At 36.6% G+C, this 27,957-nt stretch overlaps 1 protein-coding gene across 2 annotated transcripts in view; it reads right to left on the reverse strand.

The window, feature by feature from the left end:
• DMTF1 (cyclin D binding myb like transcription factor 1) overlaps window positions 1-27,957 on the reverse strand; it is a 42,402-nt gene that overhangs the window by 1,427 nt on the left and 13,018 nt on the right. For both annotated transcript variants that reach the window (XM_059073564.2, XM_059073565.2), the window contains 13 exons: window positions 23,197-23,291; window positions 19,814-19,928; window positions 18,853-18,929; window positions 13,743-13,900; window positions 12,591-12,623; window positions 11,588-11,697; window positions 9,293-9,521; window positions 8,091-8,242; window positions 6,559-6,768; window positions 3,497-3,582; window positions 1,661-1,816; window positions 736-1,113; window positions 10-157 (listed from right to left, as the gene is read on the reverse strand). In XM_059073564.2, the coding sequence (XP_058929547.1) occupies window positions 10-157; window positions 736-1,113; window positions 1,661-1,816; window positions 3,497-3,582; window positions 6,559-6,768; window positions 8,091-8,242; window positions 9,293-9,521; window positions 11,588-11,697; window positions 12,591-12,623; window positions 13,743-13,900; window positions 18,853-18,929; window positions 19,814-19,928; window positions 23,197-23,291 (1,947 nt within the window). The remainder of the gene's footprint in view (window positions 1-9; window positions 158-735; window positions 1,114-1,660; window positions 1,817-3,496; window positions 3,583-6,558; window positions 6,769-8,090; window positions 8,243-9,292; window positions 9,522-11,587; window positions 11,698-12,590; window positions 12,624-13,742; window positions 13,901-18,852; window positions 18,930-19,813; window positions 19,929-23,196; window positions 23,292-27,957) is intronic.

Here is a 27,957-nt window from a genome sequence, read left to right on the forward strand (position 1 = left end):
TTACAGTACCTGTTAGTGTTGTCAAAGGCAAGACAGATTCAGTATCTATAACATCAGATGTCTGGATAAAGCCATGTGGTGAAGGAACGATAAGTATCGTTTCATCATCAATTGTTGTTTGATCAACTTGTTCTTCTATGGTAGGAGACCCTAAATCCTAAGTAATAATAATTAAAAAAATGAGATTCTGTCTCATATTCCTTATTAGTTTTCCTTAAGTCCCCAAACACATTTAGGCTTGAAGGGACTTAACTTTCAAATATTATCCCACTTTAAAGTTAAAATTAAAAGAAATCAAAGTTAAGGTCTTAAAATGGACAAAAGTAATAACCTCATACTCCAATGTATTACATACTAGCAAAAAATAATTTAAAAGAACCAGTTCGGTTATAGATCCTGAATATAGAAGAAACAATGCTGTAACACTGTGGGATGAGGTTCCTAAACTGAACCACAAAGACCTGTCACAAACCATCCTCAGGAAAATGCTTCCATGGGTTCCAACAAACATTTCTCAGTCTATAGGGGGTGGAGAAGGAAAGGTTTTAGTGAGGAACTGTGGTAAAAGCAACACTGCTGGTTGAATGATACTTCAGGTCAGGTAGGGGTTTGTGCTTTATTTTGTGTGTCTAAAGAAAATAGGAGGTACTGAGGACATCTTTCCATAACTGATTTCTAGGCTTTTCCCAAACTGCAGGTTTGAGGCTTAAGGCTATTTCCTTAAGTACAACTTACCTCGGTAACATAAGCCCGGGCTAAAGGGGAGGGTGCGTCCTCTTGTTTAAGGTGGGTGTCAGAGATTTCCTCTTCTGTTCTGACCATAACACTGTTCATCAGTTCTGTGCTATTTTGGTCACTGAATCTGGATATATGAGCATCATTAAATGATGGCTCTACAGTAATCTTAGGCTGATGAATTTCATCTGGGAAAGTGTCTGCTTCTAGGGCATCTGGAGGCTCAGGAAAATCAGATGAGTGAATATCACTATCCACTGTCAGTTCTGCTTGGGATATGGAAGAGGTGATGTCTTCTGTGGCAACTGTCTGAATGATGACTCTTGGTGTGTGACACTGCACTGTGACGTTGTCACTTGTGTTCAACAAATGTTCTGGCTATAAAATGTTAAAGAAAACGATCAGTGGCAAAATGAAAAAGTACCCACCAGACTAAAGTTATAGACAACAAATGATATTTATAAGTGGTACCCTACTGTGCCCTCCATGCCTCTCTCTCACCTTCGGAACTTCAGTGTTCTTATCACTGTTTTTCTAGAACCCCTATTCTTTACACAATGTGGCCTCTCCTCTCATAATATCCTTTTCCCCTAACGGAAGTCCATGCCATGTAAGGAGACCCAGGGAACAAGGGATGTACCCCAGTGAAGGTGTAAAACATTGCTCCTGGGACAACAGTGGTAGGAAGAATTGCTTACATAAATGGACTACATTAGTATTGGCTCTTAATATTCTGTATCAACTAATCCTGGTCCCTAACAGGTATCGATACTAAAGTGTTTGAACGGAGCTCAAAATTTATTTCCCCCTCCTCCAAGATACTGTAATTGAAGGCACATGAGTCCATCTCTGGTGGTACTTATCAGCTGGCGAGTCTTTTCTACAGAAACTAGAAAAATCAAGGAATTTATGTAAGATGACATACAGATAAAGCGTGAACAATGATGTGTTCAGGAGAAGCAGGAGCAGCAGCTGCCAGGGTTACTGTGGGACTAGCGGTCAGAGTTAGCGGAAGACCTTGGCTTGAGCTTGTTTGAAGCAGGTAGGTGCCTGGAGTGCCAGTGGGCTGTAAATGGAAAGACTGAAGGACGAAGAAAAATAAGATCAACACAGGTGCATCAAACCACTGAGTAAGTACACTTAGTACCCATTAAGTCTAGCTTTACATCCAAAACGGGGACTTTAATTTACTAGCCACAAATGTGCTTAGCAATCATGAAGGGGCAAATGATAAAATGAAGGGTATAATTTTCTGGACTATTTATCTGTTGTAAGTCATTTCTCGGCCTGCGGGTTTAACAGAGGAAAGGCCTGATCCTACTCTTCACTCCCTGTATGTCTATGGTCTGGTCTCAGCTATCTGTTTCAGGTCCAAGACATGGTCTCATAAGCCACTGTTTCTAGCACAGTAATCCAGCATGCCTCGTCTCCCCTCTTTATCCCTTCTCTGTAGCACATAAAAACTAGCAGTCTCCCAGTTAAAAAAGCTTCACATTTTCCAAAAGGCACTATGCCAGTGTTTACTTACTTGAATAGACTTTTTTCATAGTATAATTTTAGGAAAATTTTTAATGTTCAGAGAAAATGTACAGAAATACCAATTAGTGTTCGCTGAAAGAAAAAACTCCTAATTGAAAAGCTGTTTCACTGACAGTACGTTTATCTTTTGAGATCTTTTATGAAAGTGTAACAAAACTACTGAACAACACACGTTTCACAACCATAAGCTTCTACGTGATAATCTGAGTTTGGTTTACCCTAACACTCTGAAGGAAAAGTTTTTGCACTTAGAATAGAGCTGGAAGTTAAAGTCATATAGCCTGGGTTTTTTAGTCTGATGTGGTCTTGTGGACTTAGGCCACAACAGCTCTCCTGGCTACTGACTCACTGAATCTAGGTTTCTTTAATGATAAGGAAGAAATAGTAACTACTTCTCAGAGAAAGGTTTGTTGAGGATTAGAAATGATTGTGATGGTGCCTGGCACACACTGGGGACTCAACTCACTTTCTTCCCTCCCTCTCTATAATAAAGTGAAAGCTAACTTTTCCTAAAGGTTGTATTTATTAATCACATATGATCAGGCAGTATAATAAACACTTTACATGTACATGTATGTCATATACATGTATTTTATTTAATATGCTTAAATACATTTAATGCTCATAATTTTTTGAAGCTGAGGCACTATTATCATGTTTTATTTATAAATAAGAGTCTCTAAATATTTGATTGTGACCCTGTAAGTTAAAACCTGAACACATACCCTAAATATATGTGTGTGTATAGTTTATTAGGCCAGGGGGAAAGGGAGGGTGAGGTGGCAGAAAATGTAAAGCGAAGTTCTGTTTTCTACCTGTGGCAAATGCTCTTCTTACACATCCCTATTTTGGAGACCAGTGGATTAGGAAAGTGAGGCTTAAGTTAATCAAGTGGCCTAGAAGGAGTTCCAAAAGAGAACCTTTTGCTAGGTGGGCCATGCCTATGAGATTTGGCTGTGGATAGGATAAATAAATTCTTGCACTAATACCCCTTATGTTCTTCACAGCAAATAAATCTTGACATAATTTAAATAAAATATACTTTATATTTTCTTGTCTTCTAACCATCTTGGCTTTCAAAGCCATGGATATAGTTACACTTAATGACAATCAGGTTAATTTTTACATTTCATTTGCTTATATAACATTTCTAAAACTGATACCAACTGATCTTTCTTATGCATAAAATGGCCAATATCTGCTTTTTAAAGTAGTTACTCACTGGAAGAATCTCAAATGTCTGTAGTGTTCCACTGTTTAGTGTTATTGTTTCCGAGTCAACAGTAGCAGCAGGGGAGTCTGCTGAAGCTGTGGTAAGAACAAGGACAGTAAATAAACACTTTGTAAATTTAAATTTTCTTAGTGTACTCTACTCAATTATGAGGGCAATCTCATATTGAATAATTTGCCTAGAAACCTGAAGTCATTTAAATTTCTTGTAAGAGATAAGAAATCTAATGGACTTGTCTGGGATGGCACAGATGTAAGAGTCAGCCAACCATGACCCACAGCCAAATCCGGCCCACTATGAGTGTTTATAAATCAAGTGTTATAGGAACACAGTCATTCCTGTTCGTTTGTTTATGTATTTTCTACGGTTGCTTTTGCGGTACGAGGGCAGTTGAGTAGCTATGACAGAGACAATATTTGCTACCCCCTGCTATAGATCATAAAATATTTCTAATGTTAGGAAGTAAGAGGAATACACTAAGGCTAACCTGCAAAGAGACAGGAACTTGATAAAAAAGTAAGTTTTCCTGGACCTTCTGGTAAGAAGTATAGATGTCTGGAATATACAGGTGTCCTGTAACACTAGGCTTTAGTTGTAGTGACATCACTTCTGGCAATGTAAACCCGGGCAAATAACTTACTTTAACCCAAACTAATGTTCAGAGACTTTATCTGCGCTATCTACCTCATAGAGTTATGAGGATCAGAAACATGAAATATATGTAGTTTCAGATGACTGTACTAGAGAGACTAAATAGCACTTCAGAGATCAGACAGTATAATCTCTTTACAGATATGTCAGCTGAGGCTCAGACTTATCAGTGTCTGCTCAAGGTTATACAGAACTAGGGCTAACAAGAAGAAATGTAACCTCTTTTGGTGCTTTCAGTCCCACCTGTAGGTAAATCTATGTGAAAAATGATTTGAAATTGACTCTTAATGTATAATGTTTGTTTATTCTATCCTGACTAGAATGCTTCTCAGTTTAAAAGAAATGCACTGAATTCATGTTAGTTGTCTTACAATTTGATGGATTCTTAAAGATCATACCTAAAATAATTTGAAGTGATTTCAGATAAATAACCTAAACGACAGGTAAGCAAATTATGGCTGGAGACAAATGTGGCTCAAGGCTAAGAATGGTTTTTACATTTTTAAAGGATTGTTTAAAAACAAAAGAGAAAATTCCACAGAGATCTGTGTGGCCTGCAAAGCCTAAAATATTCATATTTACTGTTCTGGCCCTAACGTTTGCTAATCCCAGACCTCTAACCTAAAGGAAGAAACAATCGTGAGATTTTAGCCCAAATGCCAAGAATAATGGGTGTATTGTAAAACTCTTACTATACTCACATTTCTTGCTGGAAGAAATAAAATTATTCTAAGACTTAAAAAAAAAAAGCCATGCTGTGAACGATATTAAGGTACCATTTATAAAATGTTTGCTATTTTCCCAATAAGTATTGTCAACCCAATAGCCAAGGAAAACTGTAACATTCTCCATGCACAAAAATTTTTTAGCCAACAGTAGCTCTCACATTTATGGTGGACTAGTACTTTCAGTTGCTTTGCAATCCTCAAGACTACAAAACAAAACAAGCCGGGCTAAAGAAAATAAATTCTTCATGCTTTACTGCACTGGTAGAAAGCTAAAGCAAATAACCAAATTTAAATTAGAACTTTAAGAATAAGACAAGCATAGTTAATTTAAACATCAGAAATATAGGGTTTTGGGGCTTCCCTGGTGGCGCAGTGGTTGAGAATCCGCCTGCCGATGCAGGAGACACGGGTTTGTGCCCCGGTCCGGGAAGATCCCACGTGCCGCAGAGCGGCTGGGCCCGTGAGCCATGGCCGCTGAGCCTGCGCGTCCGGAGCCTGTGCTCCGCAACAGGAGAGGCCACAACAGTGAGAGGCCCGCATACCACAAAAAAAAAAAAAAAAAAGAAAAAGAAATATAGGGTTTTTGTTGTTGTTGTTGTCTGTTTTTTTCTGTGCTGCAGTTTGTGAGATTTTACTTCCCTGACCAGGGATTGAACCCACGCCCTGGGCAGTGAGAGCACGGAGTCTTCCCCACTGGACCGCCATGGAATTCCCAGAAGTACAGTGTTAATAATGCCACTAAGTGGCCCATTGATTCTCAAATGGGATCATAGAGTATATATGAAAATCTGTAGGGTGTTTTTGTCATACTGACTGGAAAGCACAGTTGGCATTTTGTGGGTGAGGTCAGGGGACCCTAAACATCCCGCAATGTGCAGGAGGACATCCTTGCCAAGAAAGAACTGTCCCACTTAAAATGCCAATAATCCCGATTGAGAATAATACCAAGTGATTGATAAATTCTTGGCAATGGCCTTTCCATAGGCAAATAACATTATGTAGGGGAAAAAAAAGTGAGGTAAAAGTGAAAAATAATATGGTTCTGAGAATTTTATCCTCATTCCTTTTCTGTCCCTCTGTAATGGAAAGGTAGAAAGATCAACTTGGCTTAGATCTTAGGAAATAAATTTCCTCTCCCTGTAACAATCACTGGGCTCTTATCTCATTAAGCACAATAAAAATGTCACAGGCTAAGGAAAAGAGAGGGGTAAACAAAACAGCTCCCGTAGGACACTGGTTCTTTACTCTCTGAAGAAAATGTTTTTCAACCTCACCAAAACCCATGTCTTCTACATTTCACTTCAAATCCATTCTTCATTTGTGTGTCTTCTGGTGAATTACTACAAATGATGTGCCATCCTAGGGACTCTCTTTCTTTGCTTAGTTGACTGTATTTTAGGTAGTTTTCTATTAACCATTAATTCTTTATAACACCTAGAAAGTAAGATGATTTAAAATGGTTTATAATGGCTGGGCAGTGAGTTATCAGTCTTTCCTGTCACACATTCATCCTTTGTGCAAATATTAATAAGCTAATAAACAAAAAATGCCTTAGATCTCCTTTAATTTCTCAACTTGGATAAATTTCTGTCAACATTCTAGAAGACTGAAAGGTGTCAGAGCCATTAACGAAATCATACAGTTCAAATAGCACGGAGTGTGGAGGTTACTTACAGACATGGGTGATCTGGACTGGAATCTGCAGGGCTGTCATGGGGCTTGGAGAGATGGCTGTATTGTCTTCCAAGCGGGCAACTCTGATCTGAACATGCTGTACGCTGGAATTGGAATTACTGTTTGGAACTCCAGATCCTGATTTATTCTCCAAAAGCGTTGGGTTGTTTTTTTGATTCTCATGTAACTGTTTAAGACCTTTTATCAAGACTGAAGGGAGATGGGTAGACAAAAAGAACATTGATTCTCCGACAGACCACCATCTAAGCAGCAAGGGAGGCGGGGGGTAAGGAGGGAAAGTATTTGGAATAAATAATTGTATACTGGATATGTGATCTTAACAAAATAACAATAAAAATATTTAAAAACTACAACCTGTCTGGTAACTTTTGGAAACATCCATCAAGAGATTTAAAAAATTCACAACATGATATTGTTTTTGCCATCAAAGATGAATTAATAGCTATTGTAAGGAACATGGAAATAAGACATTTTCTATGTCCTAGGACTTCCTGATAAAATTCTTATTATTTAGGGAGAATATTGGTAATGCTAATTAACTTATTTTCATTCAGCAATGAATAGTCTACTACTCTCCCTCCCCCAACCCTGGGCACTTTTTAGCCACTGCAAGAACATAATCAGTTGGCTGTGAGTCTAACTTACAACTCCAGAGTAGCAGCTGAGCTTTTCCAAACAGTATGCAACTGCCTTGAGTTCTTGTACAGGAAAGCCAACTCCTCTACTAATCATGATAAACTATATTAATCCTCTCAGGTAATGCTGCAATCTGGCTGGGTTCATGTTACGTTAGTATTCATTCACTCTCCTGGTTATACCAGAGTTTATAATTTTTAAAGTGTAAAATAAATTTATAACTGGGTATTTAAAGAAAAAAAATCACATTTTCATCAAGCCAAATTCCTCAGCATTTAATTTTCCTTTGCAAAAATGGAAGTTGGAGTACTATACCAATGGGAGGGAATCTGATGACCTAAATCATACAGACTGTACAATTTAGTTCCATGTCTAAGAACAAAGCAGACAGTGAAGTGGAAAGTATGCTATATCTCACTTAAGCAAACCTAAGATCTCTATATTTACATAAAAAATGAAATTAGAAATTTGCAAGCTTTTGTTCTACAAAATAAATTACCACAAAATTTCTCTAACCCAGTTAAGATATTTGAAATTATTCAATTTGTAAAAGTTGATTTAAATGTAAATTCTTACATCTTTGTAAACAGTGAAAATGTACATGTAAAATTTATTTCCTCTTCATAGTTTATGTGAGAGGATAAGAATGTGTGTAGATGTGTATAGTTTATCTTTGGTGCTTTGAGAATTACAAATCATATCAACTCTTCTCAGGGTAAGACAGTTACCCAAAGAAATAGGGCAGAGGTTGAAGTAAAAACCTACTATGATTCATATCTCTTCAGCTGAGGCAAAGAACTTCTAACCTCTTAATTCCCTGAGGACTAAATATGGTTAAGACAGAGGAAGGACTTAAGAAGCAAATAATACATTACCAGGAAATGAAACATCCTTATGGTTTGCAATTTGCCGTTTGATGGTCCACCATTTACTTCGAAGCCACTGTGGTGAACGGACACTGCTCCATCCCTCTGCTAACAGATCCCAGTTTATGTCATTTTCATCAGCTACATCAAGCTCTGCTATCCTACAAGTTACAAAATAGGCATCTGTTAGATGTTTGTTTCTCCATAAGAACCCTCCTCTAACTACAGGTGATGGCACTGGCAATAAGGGGAATGGCAGGTTGTGTCACTGAGATGCTACTGTTCAGGTACATAGGAAAGGATGGACTGCAGGAGTGCAGACCTGCTTCCAGAGCTAAGAGCTATGAAACATCACAGTAGCAGCCTTGTTAATGGTACCACCAATGGGCTGTACCTTAAATGGTCAGAACCAGATGAAGCACCGTGAAGAAAAGGGAAAAGCTAAAGGTTAGAATAAGATGAGGACAGTTTTAGTTGTACAGTGTTCTACAATGTTTTATAGTGTGTTATAATAAGTTATTTCCTAGATCTGAGCTTTTCCATTTGTAAAATAAAATTACTTAGAAAGCAACTATTTATAAAGATGACTAGCTGGAAAAAACTATATTAAAAACAAAACTCAAAGTGATAAAAAGATAAAAACAATACTCAGGCAGCAACCCAAAATTTGAGTTTGAGTCTTAATGGTTAAACCAACTAATGTAAAAAATAAACTTGGGATTATCTTAAAGCTATTTTTGGATATGTATGAAATGGAAGTGTCTAATTTGGTCCAATCTGAAGGTGTGGGGTAACTGTAGACTGGGCAATCTTAGCATAGTAGCCAAAGATTGAAGGGCATGGAGACTGATAGCCCTCTTACCCTCAACATGGTCCCTCTTGGCTAGGACTGAGGCACATTGGTGGGACAGTGGAAAAGCTGCACTGCCGCTGCCTGTGCCATACCTGTTCTGCGGATATAGAGAGGACTTCAGTCTCCACGCCTTCAATCTGGTACTTTACACGAGCACTAAATCCACTAAAAAAGGAACAAACACAAAACAAAACAAAAAAGAGCTCAATATGAAATATTTAGGATTTTAAACAGTGGCTCTCTATGGAAAGGATGCTTTTCAGACATTAGGCATCTATGGAAACCAAAAGAGGAAAGCCAATCTAGATAGCCACAGCAATTAAGCAGCTTTTGTTATTAAAAGATTTAGGACACAAACCTGAGGATGAGATTGATTTCATCTTCCTTGGTCCACTCAGTACCTCCACTCTGTTTCCAGTTCAGGTAGTTGAGCCACTTAGAACGACACTGCTTTTCTGAGCGAGTACCCACTCGCTCTGCCACAGCTGCCCAAGACACACCCTGTGTGACTATGTCACCTGGCTCAGTGCTCGTCAATTCATGAACCACCTCTGCAAGTCTCTTTTCTTCTTCTTCTGTCCACTTCCCTGAAAGAAGGAAATCATCCAGACTACCACTGCTACCTTCTCCTTATTCTGCAAATCAGATTCAGCCCTGTCTTTCAAAAGACTGATGGGAAGTATGCAGTAGTATTAGAATTATTTCTGAATGAAACATGGAAAACCTGCATATATACCTGCTAAGACAGTTACTAACCCAGTAAGGTTCTTAGTACTACAAAAGAAAATATAGAATCCTAATCGAAAGCACTGACTGACTCTTTAAGGAAAGAAAAACCACTCAAAACATAGCTAGAAAAAATTATATTTTCTCAAGTTATATTAAGTCCGAACTGGGAAGTGTTCCATTGATGACTTGATGGACACAAAAATTCATACTTTTTTCTTAGTCCCACCTAAGATTCCCTGCTCTGCAGAAGTGAAGTAATAAGCTCAATAGAGAGCATTATTTACAGGAATGAAAGAGGAGGGACAAGTAGAGTAACACCTATGGCTCCCCACCCATTTCAGTAAAAATAAAAACTAGGTTTATACCATCTCCTTTCCCAACTCCAAGCTACTGTGATAAAATTTAAGTCTGAGACTGGTAATCACACATATTTCTATTTCTGTTTTTTTGAACCCATAAACCCACTAATAATATCACATGTTCCTATTAGTCTTTTTCTTAGGAAAGCTTAAGCAGAAAAACAGGAAAAAAAAAAAAAAAAAAAAAACCTCTTAAAAATGTCTTCCACTCTGTTTCCATTTTGTTACTAGTAGCTGAAAACTTCTGGAAAATTTCAAAAAGGCTATGTGCTTGCCTTTCAGGCATTCATTCATTCAACAAATATATACCGAATATCTATGTGCTAGGCATAGTTCTGGATATCATGGATTCAAGACAAAGTCCTGCCCACCTATTTTAGCATGGCAAAAAAGGAGGGGGAAACTCAGACCGCCATCTCATGAAGTGGTCCAAAAAGAAAACTCCTGATCCAAAACGATACATAGCAACAAGGCAAGTTAACAGGCAGAGCATTCCCTCAGGCTGGAAATCAGGGAATGGCACAGTGTTTTTCCATTATGCTCACAAAACAGGTTCTATACTCAGTGTCTTACATGAACCTCTGGGGTCCCATCGTAAATCTAAAGCTCCCATTCCTGCTTCATTCATTAAGCTGTCATTCACTACAGAATTAGAGTTGGTGGAATTTATGTTTTCAGTGCCTTATAGGTAATAGTGCTGGTGGAGTGGTTAAGGAGGAAACATTCCTGATTCCACTTCAGCAGGGTAGGGGGTGAGGACGAAAATTATATTCCCTGGAAGCTCAAGCCTAGCTTGAGAACTATTTTTCTAATTAAAAGACTGAGCATAGATTATGGATCCTTCAGAAAAAATAAGACCTAAAAAGGGAACTGTGAAATCATCTATTCTAACTTCTTCATTTTATAGAGGAAACAGGCTCAGAAAGGTAAGTGAGAGTTGATGGTGGAGCGTAAATACTGTTGTTGGTCATAAAGGTTAGGTTTAACAGTATCTATCATCAATTAGTACATCTGTATACATTACAAATTGATCGGGCATCTGTTGTCTGGCCTGGAGACTGAAACACCAATCACGAGTTTTTTTTCTATGGAAAAATGTACTGTGAATTTGAAATAAGCAAAATACATACAAACCTCTGGAACACAGCTTCTTCCTTAAGTTGGGACCTGCCTAGAACTGAAGTTTTTCATAAATATGAGTTGATAAGCTGTTACCAACATAAGTTCAATAGTTAGATGGGCTTAAATTAAAATTACTTCCTAGATACATGCCTTAGTGACTTCCCCAACTGGAGCAGTGCTGAACTGCTACAAAATGGAAACATGCTAGACCTAAATAAAACCTTTGAAACTGAGGGGCTGTGTGCCTGTGAAAAATATCACCTTACTACACAGAGCACAAAAATAAAGGATTAGTTGGGTCTATCTGAAGAAAAAGGACACTAGAAAATAAAACCTCAACTACAATGGATGGCAAGTCTCTTTTCAGAACAGAAGAGAAAGCAGTATCTGAAGGGGCAGGGCGCTCAAATGGTGACAAAAAACACCAGTGGCACTCACAGTACCTGTGTTGCAAGTGTCCTTCATCAGCCGGCACCGATCTTTGACAGAAGAGGCACTCCTTCCTAGCGCCGCCCCTATTGTTGCCCAGTCATTGCCATGCTTTATCCGGAGCCTAAAACAAGAGTCTGCCAATCAGCATTTGGTTCAACTGTTTTCTCCCTTTTAATTTCATCATTTATTCTTCATTCTTCTTCTTCCCATTTGACTGGTTTGCAAGTTGTGGGCAGCAATACTTTGAGAGCCAAAGTTTGAAAGTGTGGCCTTTTTTTGGGGTCCACAGTTGTCTGTGGGTGAAAAAAAAACAGGCAGCAATTGCCTTTTTCCTGGGTCAGAGAAGAAATAAGTAACTTGGATATGTGTTCAAAAAAGACCAAATTTCCCCTCAGGTTATTGACACAATCTCCCAGGCAATCCCCAGATTTTTCCCTTTTGAGCACTCCTAACAAGCTCTTCTCAGACACCTGAAACAGTTTCACAAGTCCTTATTATCATAAACAGGATCAGCCTTCGGGTTTTTTTTCATGATCCATACAATCCATTAACCCATACTTTATGGTCCCAAAATTATGTTTCCTGCAAAATAAGACTGTATAAGGTAGAGTCAGCCCAGATAGTCAGTGAAACATTTGCCAACTCGCCATTCTAACGTAAGCCATTAGCACAACCCTGGTTTTGATCCTGGTATGTAAGTTCCCCAGACTTAGTCTTCAGGTCATCAAGAATGGCGATCTAATCTCTTTTGTAACTCCTATTAGTGGTCTAAGGATGCATTACATTTAGTTACTAACAATAAGAGAAGACAACTTATGGACACGGCTACTCTGTGCAGATAACAGATTTGATAAGTTCTTTACATGGTCAACTATGCTTAACAGCAGGATTAAATTATACCAGTCTACCAAAAATCTCTTGACATTTTCAAAGTAAAACTTTAGAAAACACAAAATATTTTAAAAAATTAAAACACAACTATCAGAATTAATGAAAAAAGAAAGTTAAACTTACTCCTTGAGCTTTTCAATTTCTTCAGGTGTGTATCTAGAAATTTAAAGAAATTTTTAAAAGATCAATTAAACAAAGAATACTAAAAAACTTAATAAAAATCAGAATTTCACTTAGGGAGCCAAATGTTAAGTCACTTAGCCTATTGATAACATTTTTTAAGTAACCGATTTCAAAGTAGATTAATAAAAATTAATAAAAATCAAAATGCCTCTATTAAAAAAAACCCCCAACAAATACTTTAAGCTATAATAAACGTGAGCACTGTAACAATTTCTCTAGGAAAATTCAACATTTAAAACATATTTTCCCCTATGCTGCCTAATTCTTGCGTTATTTCCAGTTAGGTTTAGGTACTCTAATATCATAGCTATTCTGAAAGACTTAGGATGACATGGTAAACTGGAGCTAAAAAGAAAATCTATGGTCAATTCTCACAAGTCACTGAAAAATTTTAAGTTCTCTTTATTTTCTCTACCCATGCATGGACAACTGACATATTCTTGCTCCATGTAAAGGCTTTCTTTTTAGTGGGTAAGTACTCAATATAGCCAATGCAATGTTCTTTTTAAAAGCAGTATCTAGTAAGCCACACTACTACCACCTAAAACTTCCAAAGAGAAATTTAAAATATGTCAACAACACCATATTATCATTGCATTGAAGATAAGATGGCTTCCCACAGATATTACCGATAACAGAAATCCACGCATTATATACAGAAATTTATTTTCTACTCTGGTTTTATTTTTTTTAAAAAAAGTCACTGACCTAGGAAATGTTACACTATAGAAATGAATAGGAAAAATGTTACCAATGAATTTAGAGTTCTTTTTACACTTCCTAAATCTTTAACCACTACTATACTTTTTCTAATGTTACTTTTCTACAAAGCAGACTTTGATGTATTAAGTCAGCTAAGTCTTAAACCTACATAAAGTAATTTAGATTCTAATTTCTAAAAGAGGCTTTATTGTAATTAGGTTTCACTGTATTTACAACATGGACCTGGAGAATAAAAATACTAACATCACTCAACAGTAATTCATAATTATCTCCAATTAAGGCTTTGATCATAATTTTATTTTAAAAAATAGTTCCTTAAATATTTCCCCTAAATTACATGAAAACATGCAACATTACAAGTTTTCATACTTTCCCACATGGTTTCTGTCATCATACATGCGAAGCACTCTTCTATAAACTGCAAACAAAGGCCGGTTCAGACCCCATGCTATAGTCCTGTAGAAATCTTTTCTTTCGTCTTTTGACATCTCAAAGATGATTTCTGTAGCATCTTTTATTCCGCGTGCCTAAATGGGTTACATTTCTTTGATTTAGGGATTTCTGATAAAATGCATATGGATATACTATGCTTCTTAAAAGTTTTTTTATGTTAAAATCATCAATGGCATAGAAAAATAACACATTGATAATTCATTAATAAGTCAAATATAAACTTTAAAATGCTGCAAGAGATAATACAATGATACTTAAATGTTCCAAAAATAAGTTGTATATAATTCAATAAAGTCCTGCCAACCCCTTTTAAAATTACAAAAAAAATCTAAATAGTAGAAAAGGAAGAAATCATAAGAATAAAATTAATATAATCAAATCAAGAATAGAAAGGATGAGCAATGCCAAAAACTGGTTCTTTGCAAAGATCCATGAGACTAAATAAAAAGATAAAATTATGGCAACACTTTAAAAAAAAAAAAGACAAAACAATATTAGAGATGAAAAATGACGCCTAAGGAGAGATGCTACAGAGATTAGATAGTTGAACATTATGAAAATTTTATGGCAATAAATTTGAAAACGTATATAAATGTATGAATTCCTAGAAAATGTCAACTTACCAACTGACTCAGGAAGAGAAAGAAAATCTAATAAACACAGACCATGAAGAAAATTTAATCAGTTATTATAATTTTCCCACAATGAAAACACCAGGCCAAGATGACTTTACAGGTAAATCCTACCAAACAATTAAGAGAAACATAATTCTGACTTTAAACTATCCTAAAGATAAAAAAGGGGTGGGACTTCCCTGGTGGCACAGTGGTTGGGAGTCCACCTGCCACAGCAAGGACATGGGTTCGAGCCCTGGTCCAGGAAGATCCCACATGCCGCAGAGCAACTAAGCCCATAAGCCACAACTACTGAGCCTGCGCTCTAGAGCCCGTGAGCCACAACTACTGAAGCCCGCGCACCTAGAGCCCGTGCTCCGCAACAAGAGAAGCCACCACGATGAGAAGCCCGCGCACTGCAACGAAGAGCAGCCCCCGCTCGCCGCAACTAGAGAAAGCCCACACACAGCAATGAAGACCCAACGCAGCCAAAAATAAAAATAAATAATTTAAAAAAAAAAAAAAGATAAAAAGCGTGGACAATTCCCCACTCATTTGATTAGGCTAGCATAATCTCAATAGCAAAACCAGACAAGGGGAGTTTCAGAGAAGATCTTCCGGGCCAAGCTCATTGATTAAAATAGATCCCTCAAATCCTCAAAATATTTTAGCACACTGAACTCAGTAATGTATAAAAAGGTTAATAATCAATGCAAAAAGTAAGCTTACTCCAGGAATATGAGAGTTTGTATTAATTTCAGAAAAATTAGTAATCACATGAAATTTATGGAAAAAGTAAAATCTCAATAGGTATGGAAAGAGCAATCATAAAATCCAAAATTCAAAAAGCATAGACTGTAATAATTATAAAGAGTATAACCTTTAAATATTGTAAATCACTATGTACACCTGAAACTTATATAATATTGTACATCAACTATACCCCAATTTTAAAAAAGCATAAACATTAGGAAAGAATCATTTACAGATGTGATATATGTAGAAACCCAAACATCTATAATAAAAATTATTCAAGAGTACTTAGCAAGAATGCTGGTTACAAAATCAATGAAGTCATTTGTATTTCTAAACAAAGCTCATAAAAAATCTTTAAAAATTCCTATTAATAATAGCATCAAAATTAAAAAAGCCTTAAGACTACATCTTAGGCAAGTTATGCAATTCCTTTATGGAGGAAACAAACTATCAACTGACATTAAAGAGGAACTAATTAAAACGGAGAGCTATAAAATGTTCTTAAAGAGGAAGTCAGAATATTACAAAGATGTTAATTCCCTTCAAATTGATTCAGATTCAATGTAGTCCCAATAAAAATTCCAACAGTTTTTCATTCTTTGCAGGTTGATTCTAAATTTATAATGGAAGAGCAAAGGGCCAAGAACAGCCAAGACACTCGTGAAGAGACCTGCCCCGTCAGATACTGGGACTTCTGAAGACAGAGCTGTACTGGTGCAGGTATGAAACTGAACCTAAGAACAAATTAGAAAACCTAGAAACATATCTGTGGAAGTTTGAGTAGAACAGAATGGACATTGTAGACTGGGAAAAGACTGACATTCCCTAATGATGCTGGGACAATTATCATCCGTACAAAACAAAACAAAACAAAAACAACCACAACCCAGTAACACAAACCCTATCTCATACCCACAGGAAAAAAATCAGTGTGAAAGGCAAAACTATATATGTGAGAATATCTTTATGCCCTTGAGGCAGGGAAAGATTTCTTAAACAAGCATGCAAAAATGCAGAAGTAAAAAAATGATAATTTTGACACTGGAATTAAGACTCTTCTTTCATCAAATGATAACTAGAGAGAAGGAAAAGACAGGCCACTAAATTGGGACAAGATATCTGTACCACAACCAAAAAACCATTAGCATCCAGCATACATTAAGAATGTCACAAAAATTAAAAAGATAAACCACCCCACAGAAAAAACTGATAAAAGACACAAACAGGAATTTCAAAGAGGAAACACAAATGGCCAACAAGCATATAAAAATATGTAATCAGAGAAATAAAAATTAAACCCATAATAAAATACCATTTACACCCAAAAGATTTGTACAAATTAATAGCAAAAAACTAAAAAGAACCCAAATGACCATTAACTGTGGAATGTGTAAATTATGTATATATATTTGCATAATGAAAGCTAAAAAAAAAAAAAAATCAACAGGGGATGGGTCTCAAAATCACAATATTGAACAAAAGAAGCCAGTTACATAATACCGAGAGAATGAATCAACTTACGTAAATTTCAAAACAGGTAAAATTACACTGATATGCATTTTAAACACTCTTCTGAATGTATTAAACTTCCCAGTAAAAACTTTAAAATTTTAGAATCTTTTCTAAAATTGTTTTACGCAGTTTCAGTTCTGCAAACAATTAAACCTAAATATTTACAAGTACCTACATGCAAGGCACTGTGTTGTGGGATGATATTATAGTGAGATGAGAAGATTTTTCTGCCCTTTTTTTTGTTGTTGCTTGTGACAGACAATACCTTATCCTTTTACCAAAAATATGGAATACATGACACCTAATTAATTGGTTTAAAAATAGCTCCACAATGTTCCTGTAAGAGCACCACATAATGAAAATCACAGTCAAAAATCAAAATCAAACAAATTAGCTTTTCCTAAGATCTGCACATCTTTTTGGACATTTCCTACTTCTGACAATTCTATCATCATTCTCCCAAACATCCTCAATTTAAAAAAAAACCCTTAATTATTACCACTCCTCATTTTCCTTCTTCACCAATATTCAGTCACCAGGCTTCCTTAGAGACTACTTGCTTATCTGCCTTTCCCTGCCAATTCTATTTCAACTACTGTAAAGTCCTTTACTACTCTCACCTGGTCACCTGAAATGGGTATCTAAAAGTCTTAATCATAAAGCTGAAAGAGTCCTTGGAAATCATTTACTCCAATCTCCTACACAAGAAACCAGCTTCTTAATTCCCCAAATTCAGTGTTTTTACCAATTTGTTGCTGCCTTATCTAAACCTGTAGCATTTTTCCAATTTTAACTTAAGTGTTTGTGATCAGTGGACAACTTTTAATACACTTCTAGATACATTTCAATGGTCACTATATTTCTGTATCTCTTAAAACAATTAGCTTCATGGGAAGGATCTTTCTTCACTAATAAAGAATTAAAGTTTTTACTCTTTATAATTTATAAAGTGTAGTTTGGGAGGAGTGCAGCTTAAAATTAAGCTTAGGAACATGTACATTCTAGGCAGCAGTGTATTTAAAATAGTAAAAAATTGTACATAAACTAAATATCAAACAGTAGGAGAATAGTTAAATAAACTCTGTACACTTTCCATTCCCAAATAATGGCAATGGTCTCCATTTCAAACATGCACTATTTGACCATAACTCCTTTACTGGGATGGTCAGCAAGTCTCTGGAAAGATTTCCTTGAGAGCACAGATCTACCTGACCGAACTCTCCCTAAACTGAGTTACAAGTTTTTCTCATTTCTTATAGGATAGAATTCTAATTCTTTGGTCTGGACTTCAAAGCCCAAGTTCTAGAAGCTAATTATCTTGGTTCGGGTTAAAGGGGTTAATTTAACATACTCTGGGTTTGAACTCTGAATCCTCAATGCTCATCATTTACTTAAGCTGTTCCCTCCAGCCCTATTCTACCTCTAACTCCCACCCTTCTTTAAAACTCAGCTCAAATCCTGCTCTTCCAAGTATTTTCCATAACTGTCCTAACCCTGAGAATAAACTCTTCCTTCTTTGTTCTCATGCAGAATTAACAACAAGTTATCACTCACAGGGTACAGAGCCTTATATCACTCTTCACCTGTTTTCAGAATTTCCACATGGACTGTTGGCAGGCATTTGAAAGCCAACACTATTTGTTAAAGCAATTCACATTTCTAGTGCTTCAAAAATTCTGTTTTCATCAGACATTTAATGAAAAGGATGAGTAAGGTAAAAGGATATAAGCCTGAATATGAAAATGAACTAAATTTTTTTTTAAAGGGGAAAGACTAGTGTGATGTCATAAACTCATTCAAAGAAGATGCATAACTTAGACTTTACACAACATAAATTTAAACCTTAATTTATAGCCTGCTTGAAAAGATGGGGCTTTAAGATTCTGAGAGGCTATTAAAATTTTGTCTAAACTTCAGGGTATTAACTAAAGCAATAAAGCTATTTGAAACTGAGAATTCAAAATGTGCTTAAAAATATACTGTAATCATACAACTGAGAATTATTAATCTACAACATATTAGCCAGTCATCCATTACATAATAACTGAAAAGCTCCTAAGTACTATATACAATATGCTGCTTTGATATTTTTTGCAATTGGCGATGAAAAAATTAGTGAAACAAAAAAATATGCCATAAGATACCTTCAAATAGCGTTCAATATTGTTCATCAAAATATCAATTTCTTCCTTGGACCACATCCCCTGCTTCCATTTATGTCCTTTAAAAGAAAACAAGTAATGCTATAGAAAATATTATTCCTTGAGAGGAATAAAATGTAGCTAATTTAATGTCTCACTCATCTGAAATCTGAAAAATCCCCAGGTAAAGCTGCTTTTGTGACCTCTGGTTTTTAAGAAAGAATACATTTGACCCTACTAAATAGAGATAAGGATAAGTAAAAGATTCATAAAAAAATATTACTTCCTCTTAGATACATCTCTTATCCTTTCAGCAGTATAGGACTTATAAGTACAAAAGCCAAATCACCCTCAAAACTTTCTGAAAAATTTCTCCAGTGAAAAACAAATTTTATGGGCAAAAAAACATGTATAAAAGATTCTAGGACAAGGTGAACATAATATATTGGATACCGAATGAATAATTTATTCTTAATGAGTACTTACTGTACAGTGGTTGAAAACAATCAATTTACTTACTTTTTGTTTCCTTTCCTTACTTCAGAGTGGCATATACACAACCTCCACTTTGTCGTAGTAACTTCCCAGCAATCCTTATGAGCACAGCAGCACTATAAACACTGTTACTTTAAACCTCTAAGCCACTTATCAGACCAAAGTTAGTAGCAGAACTTTGAAAAAAGGCTTGACTTCTACTCCCATAAACAATAACAGAATTGTCTTTTAAATGACACCACTGTGCATCTGTTTATAACCTACTTCATATCAGAGAACTAATGATCAACTATTGAAAAATGAATATTGGTTTCATGGTCCCATTCAGAGCCAAATTTAATTAGAAAGGCTCAATTACTGTAACTACTCAACCATAATTATGAAGGCCCAACTCAGAATCCTTATGACTACAAGCTCTTCTTTATGTCCATTTTTTCCACTGGACACTAAAATTCACAGTATCTCTTACCTTTGTTAGTTAGAGAATCCTTATCTTCTTTAGTTGTAAACCATGCTTGGCTAACTGCTGAAACCTCCTCATTACCCAAGGGAGATATGTCGTCTAGTTGCTCATTCTGTAGAATCTTGAAAAGGTAAAAGAGAAAAAAAAAGTAGCAGCCTGATTTAATACCCAACCTGATTCATCTTTGTTTGTAATGCTAAGCACTATAAAACTCTAATAATGTGAAATCCATTTGTTTTAGGTATAATACAATTATACTGAATTTATAAAGACAAATATTTTCTTACTTTTAGTAAGACAGTACGAAAACAAAATTATCTGCATTAACAAAATATGACCTTCATTTAAGCAAATAAGTCAGTACTAGTGGCTTGAATTTTAGAGAGTATTGGCTAAGATTCCACTAAGCATTTAAATTAATACAGGATACTCAAAGCCACTTGTATATTTATATATGTAAAACAAACTCATATATAAAATAAAATGGAAATGCTGGGGTTGATGTCATGATTATTCATGTCCTCACAGGTAGTTTGCTACCTAAATATATATAGTCATCTGTAATGTAATCTGTTGCTAAATCTAAAGGATTAACAGGCTAACTCAAAAGATGTTACTGCAAAATCATGATCTGCTTATTGTTTACTGACAACTTTGTTTCAGCCAACCTCTAGAGCTGATTCCTACCCTCCTTAATGTATCTTCTTTCAAAGAACTATATGGTACTACTTTCTATTATTATTGCAGTAAAACAGTCTCTATGAGAAATGTGTAGTTAAAAAATAAGCTTTACTGAGATACAATTCACACATCATAAAATTCACCCTTTAAAGTATACAATTCAGTGGCTTTCAGTATATTTATGAAGCTATCACCAGGTTCATTTTCTTTTGTTGTTTTTTAAATTTATGTATTTTATTTATTTATTTTTCACTGCGCTGGGTCTTCGTTGCTGTGCGCAGGCTTTTTCTAGTTGTGGCGAGTGGGGGCTACTCTTTGTTGTGGTGCGTGGACTTCTCATTGCAGTGGCTTCTCTTGTTGCAAAGCACGGGCTCTTGGCGCACAGGCTTCAGTAGTTGTGGCATGTGGGCTCTAGAGCCCAGGCTCAGTAGTTGTGGTGCACGGGCTTAGTTGCTCCGCGGCATGTGGGATCTTCCTGGACCAGGGCTCGAACCCTTGTCCCCTGCATTGGCAGGCGGATTCTCAACTACTGCGCCACCAGGGAAGCTCACCAGGTACATTTTCAATTAAGGACATAACTAATCCAGCAAATTCTGCAGGAACAAAGCCGTTTTTAAGAGACTTGGCCTTGGGCTAAAGAGAGCTATAGTGTAAGTGAAGAAGATGTAGCAACAGTGCTACCATATCAAGTATGAACCTATTATAGGCAGACCAGGATAAGGGGAGAGTCACATGCCTAGTGACCACTCAACCCAATTTTGTCTCTGGATTGGAACAACTACTAACCTATGTCACTTTCCGGAGGTAAGTCCTAACAAAGTTTGAACTGTTTTTTGAGTAGGCACAAACTGGATCTCTACTTTCAGGAAGATATGAAACCCAACTCACTTCAAAAACAGAGAAACTTTCCATGAACAATCAAAGCACAATGAGGAGAAAAGCCATGCTTCTACTGTCACCTACTTTATTTTTATATTTGGTGGTAATGAATATTTTGTATTTATAAAAATGTTGTTTTTTAAAACCATAGGCAAAAGCTAGAAATCACTGGAACAAACATGAAAAGTTTTATAACCCTGTATTTATGCATCATACATTTTAGATCTTTTTCTTTTAAAGATTAAGAGGATTTTATAAAGCTGAGAATTGAGACAGACTAGACAGATGATATCCAAGGCCTCTTATATTATGAAGATCACAATTCTGTAAGATTTGACACAGGAGTTGTTCATCAAGGGCAATACAGAGACCTACCAAAAGACCTTGATACATATAATACCTACTTTTAAGAAATGTAATGCAAAAAATATCCTGAGATGATCTCTTATATTAATTAGTTCGTTAAAAGAATAAAATCACTGTTTCCAAAGTGAGTCTAAATATACAGCAAAGCCCACTCTATGAATCTCACAAATAAACCTGTCATGCCAATTAATCGCTGTCTTTGGGCAAACATGTAATGCCTTATGGCTCTAATTTTTCTGAAGAAGACTTAAAATTATTACTTAAACCATATAATGTTAAACATGAAAAGCCATGAAATGAAGTAATTCTTATAATAACTGAGTTGTAAACCAAATCACACATATGTATATAGTTATTTTCAATGTGCTAAAAATGGAATGCAAGTGAGACTACATAGTCTTTGAATCTGAAATGAATTTGACAAGACCCATTTTGAATAAAGAATGTGCCCTATTATTTCCGAGGGTTTAGAAAAAAATTTCTGTGCAAATTCCCACTGAAACCCAAGGGTAGATTATGATATCTCCAGCCTGGCTCAAAGCTGTTTGAAGCATTTTGGAGACTTGCTTCTCTGGAAATCCTGTCATTCTGGAACCACTCTGAAGCTCCCCACTGCAAACCATTCACAGTACTCCTACCTGAGATGTCCTTAGTCCCTGATGTTACATATCAACTTGTAACTACTTTACTTCTTAACTGAAGGGTCATTGTGATGCTTCACATACGAAAAATAATGGTACAATGTCTACTGTCTACTTAAAAGTATTTTATTAAATGAAGAGATGAAGCAAAAGGACAAGCTAGTAAAAAGAAAGGACAATCAGCCAGAAATAAACTTACAAGTAAAATATATTTAAGCTGTTGGTTACTGAAGACAGCAAAGGATTCTGATTACTTTTGGCAGAAATAACTCTTGAGACAAAGTTCATGTAGGAAAAAGGGCTAATTATTATTTAACCTCTTAACATGCGGTAAAATGTATCTAGTCCTACAGACACGAAAAGGAACTACCTTAACTGCAACTGTTATAATTAAAATCTATTTGAAATAACCAGCTTTCATTCACATTAGGGCAGAGAACACATGGAGCCATTCTAAATCTGTCACTACAGGGTAAAACTTATTTAAAAAGTTTTATATCCCAATCAATATCATATATAACTGGTAGATAAAATTTAAAGTTATTTAACAGCTCAAATGAGATCACTCCAAGTGGATAAAGAATGCCCATGCATCATCTGCTTCAACAGATGTGAACCACTCTACAGGGAATGAATTTTAAAATTCTGTTGTTGCTTACAATTCTGAGACTCACATATGTGGGGACTGGAAATCTGAATGAATAAGTCCAACCTCTGTCTGTGGTTGCTCCTTTGTCAGACAGAATATATTCTCATCATTTTATCACCTAAGGTATGTGTAAAGGATAATCTTCTTGTATCCAGTAAAAAGACTTACTATACCTGGATCTGTGTCACAGTTCCCTCAGTAATCTCATCATCTGCCACCTCTGTGGTTGCAGTCATGGTCACCTCAAAGCTCTGATCATTTTCTGAAACTTCAAGAAAAAGGACAGTTCAACTCCAGAATAATAATGGCAGCTTTTAATTATTAAAAAACATACCCAAGGAACAAGTATGTGATCAACTAATTTCTTAACATACTCCTTGCCAATATATCCACACATATATATGTTTGTGTGTGTATACATTCATATACATATATTTGCTTAACAAATATTTACTGTGCACCTAATACATGTTAGGCATTGTTCTCGGCAACAATAAACAAAAAACCCCCAAAATTCTGCCTTCACGGCAATTAATAGCCTAGTGGGGAAGTGTTTGAATTTTAGATAGGAGGCCAGGAAAAGTCACCAACACTTGGACTTTATCCATAAAGTCCATATATCATATATCATGCAGGTATATACTGAGGAAAAGCACTTTAGGCAGATGGAAAGCCAAGTGCAAAAAGGCTCTGAGATGAGGGCCTGCCTAGATTGTTCATAGGCACAGCAAGGAGGACAGTGTAGCTGGTCAGAGCAGACCAAACAAGATACTGTATGGGGACTCACAGACCACTGTAAAGACTTTGGCTTTAACTCTCTTGCAATGGGTTGACCATTTGAAGATTTAGAGTAGTAGAGTGGTATAAACTGAGTTTTATTTTATTTGTTTTTTTTTGCGGTACGCGGGCCTCTCACTGTTGTGGCCTCTCCGTTTGCGGAGCACAGGCTGTGGACGCGCAGGCTCAGCGGCCATGGCTCACGGGCCCAGCCGCTCCGTGGCATGTGGGATCTTCCCGGACCGGGACACGAATCCGCGTCCCCTGCATCGGCAGGCGGGCTCCCAACCACTGCACCACCAGGGAAGCCCCTGAGTTTCATTTTAACAGGACCACTCTGGCTGCTAAGGGGAAAATAGCCTGTAGGGCACTACAGGCTGGAGGGAGATCAGTGAAGAAGCTAATTCAATAATCTAGATAAGAAAGGTCAGTGGCTTGGACTAGAGTGAAGGCAAGTGAGGGTGATAAGAAGTAGTTCAAATTGTGGATACATTTTGATGGTAGAGCCAATGGGATGTGCGGATAAACCAAATATGAAAGTGAAAAGTCAAGATGGAATTAAAGTTTTTTATCTGAGCTACTGGAAGAATGTACCTGCCATTAATGAGATGGGGAAGAATGTAGAAGAAGCAAGTTTAAAAATATAGGACGGGGCTTCCCTGGTGGCGCAGTGGTTGAGAGTCCGCCTGCCAATGCAGGGGACGCGGATTCGTGCCCCGGTCCGGGAGGATCCCACATGCCGTGGAGCGGCTGGGCCCGTGAGCCATGGCCGCTGAGCCTGCGCGTCTGGAGCCTGTGCTCCGCAACGGGAGAGGCCGCAACAGTGAGAGGCCCCCGTACCACAAAAAAAAAAAAAAAAAAAAAAAAAAAAAAAAAAAAAAAAAAAAGTAGGACGTTTCAGGAGCTCAGATTTAAACATACTCGTTTCAGATAGCCACTAAACCTCTAGAGTCAAGAGAAGTCTTGGAATAAATCTGGGAGTCATTACCAGAGACAGGACTTAAAACCATGAATTCTAGGGAATGAGTAAAAATGGAAAACAGAAGCAATCTAAGAACTGAGTCCTGGGGCACTCCACATTTAGAGGTTGGGGAGATGCGGACAAGTCAGCATAAGACACTAAGAAGGAATGGACAGAGAGAAAACTAGAGAAATGTCTTCCCTGGAAGCCAAGTGACAAAAATCACCATTGGATTTAGCAACAAGAAAGTGTCTGGAAAAAACTAAAAAGAAGAAGAAAAAAAGAAAGTGTCTGGAGACATGGGGAGAACAGTTCTGGTGTAGTGATAGAGGTGAAAGACTGACTGGAGTGGGCTTACAGAACAAGGGAAGAAGAAACGGAGGCAAGGATAGGCAATTCTTCCAAGGAACTCTGCTCTAAAGGGAAGGAGAGAAATTGGATGGGAGCCCAAAGTGGGCTAACAGGACGTTTTGAAGAAGAAATTATAGTATGTTTGTAAACGGTGATGGGAATAATCCAATAGAGAATGAAAAATTGATGATTCAGAGGAGAAAGGAAAGAATTGCTACAACTATGTCCTTGAGTAGACAAAAGGGGTGGAATCTAGTACATTGAAGGGTTGGCCTTAGCTGGGTGAAAAGACAGAATATATGGACATAGATACAAGTCAGTGTGTATTTATGGTAGTGGAAACTTACAGAAATTATTTTCTGGCCACTTAAATTTTCTAAGTAGGAAGCAAGGCTATCAGTTGAGAGTGAAAAAGGTGGAAGAAGTATTGGAGATTTCAGAATGCATTAAACAGTCATCTTAGAGTGGGAGAAAGAACACTAGATAAGTATGGTATGACTGGCAGGCAACATTAAGAGCCCATTTCAAGTTAATGATCATAAATTTAAAGTGAGACAGGTCAGCTTATTTGTGCTGTTTTTGTCCAATCTCTTTCAGTTAGCTGTACCAGTATAGACATAAATAGGCAGACAAATTGAACCAGGGTTGTGGTTTCATCAAAGAATGATGAAGTGAGGGGAGGAAAAAAGGATCTGAGGGTAAATGCAAGACAATGATTATAACAATTAATCATGAAAACTGAAACTAGGTAAGGAAGAAACAAGGATATGAGTGAAGAAGGAATCATTTAAAAGTGGTAAGGTCAATGGGTCCCAGTGGGGCAAAGGATCGCCAAAGTATGAGAGGAAGTAATCTGGAAGACAGGAATTAGTGGTAGGAAAACAAAATCTGAAGTAGATTACAAATAGACTCCAGTTAATATGCCATAGTAGGAGTGGTATGGGAATGACAAATGAGGCCGTGTGAAGAACAAAAGGAAACAGAGGCTTAGTAACTCCAACAATCCTCTAAACGAATAATCACCAAGAGTTTTAACAATGAATAGGTAATGGAATAAATGTGTGCAGATGATTGCAAAAAGAAGTGGTAAGTTATCTACACTGATTAACATGAGAGTTAAGAGAACTTTTAAGGCTCAGACAGATAACTTTTTATCAGTTTTACACAGCATGTAAAGAAAACCTGAATATTAAAATTAAAGTTAAATCATTAAAACTAATATTCATCTCCACGAAGTCCAGCATAAATTACTTGTGCATTCAGATGATGGTGATGGATATAGGACTTCATGCTTTTGAGTGACTTTTTAAAATGTAGAAATGTTCCTGATTTTTTTTTTTTTTTTTGCGGTACGCGGGCCTCTCACTGTTGTGGCTTCTCCCGTTGCGGAACACAGGCTCCGGATGCACAGGCTCGGCGGCCATGGCTCACGGGCCTAGCCGCTCCGCGGCATGTGGGATCTTCCTGGACCAGGGCACGAACCCTTGTCCCCTGCATTGGCAGGCGGACTCTTGACCACTGCGCCAACAGGGAAGCCCCTCCTAAGTTGATTTTATCAACATACTTTTTACAAATCCAGGGAACTTCAAGCCACTCTTCATAAATTCAGTCTTATTGTAAATCAGGCTCCAGAATGTCCTCTTTGGTGATGCTATGACCCAACATCAAACAGCTCATGTGCTTTTATGTCAACACACCATAAAATAGAACAAAATATTGTGTAGTTCAAACCTACAATAATGTTCAAGGCACTCTAACCAAATCAATTAACCAGTCAAAATTTACGTCAAAAAAAAAAAAAAAATCACTCAAAAATTCTGGCTTAATTAAATATTTTTACTTTATTTTATAACCTGTGGATGTACTGTTCAGCATGGTGACTACAGTTAATAATACTATACTGTATATTTGAAAGTTGTTACATTAGACCTTAAAAGTTCTTACCACAGGAAAAAAAATTGTATCGATAACTGTGTGGTGAAGGATGTTACTAGACTTATTGTGCTGAACATTTTACAATATATATATATATACACATAATGATTTGGTATACATACATATATATACATATGTATGTATACCAAATCATTATGTATACCTGAAACTAATATAATGTTAATGTCAGTTATATCTGAATTTTTAAAAATTCTAGCTTAGAAAATGTCTATATAGGATTGTATTTGTACAGATAGGCTAATCATGTTCTAAAATTGAGTCATAACATAATAATAGTCAAATTAGAGTTTTAAAAATCATATGAATCATCATTAGAAGGAAAGATCATTTAATTAGAAATACATTATGCTTGTATATTCCACAAGTGGAAGCAATATTAGCAATATTAACATTAACACCATTTCTCAACAGTCTCATAGTAAAGTTATATAATATGGTTTCTTTTCTGCTCAATTCAATAAGCAATTAACTCTAAATACAGAGTACATATCTGCTTATGAAGACATGATTTTCCACAATGAAAACCTAGTCTTAGTTTTCTTCCACTAGATGATGATGTGATCTTGCTTGATGCTGAGTGCAAAATAGAAGTTTGTGGATATTCCAAGACCCTCCTTTGTGCAGAGAGTGCCCCCAACAGCCCTGTGTCCCAACCCCATCGCCAAGGACTAAGATATCTACTCCAGCTTTGGAGAGCCACCATAGTTCAACAAGATCCCATATGCTTTACTAAACAAACCAGAAATATAAGTTAACATAATAGTTGGTGGGTTGTAGTCTTTCACCAACAGTATTCCACCCAAAATACAAAATCTTCTTAAAATCCAGTCTACTCTAAATGCTCTTGGAATATAAACATTTTAAGAAGTTTCTTTGTTTTGTGTTTTTT

Source organism: Kogia breviceps, chromosome 9 (assembly GCF_026419965.1).
Source record: "Kogia breviceps isolate mKogBre1 chromosome 9, mKogBre1 haplotype 1, whole genome shotgun sequence".
NCBI lineage: Eukaryota > Metazoa > Chordata > Mammalia > Artiodactyla > Physeteridae > Kogia > Kogia breviceps.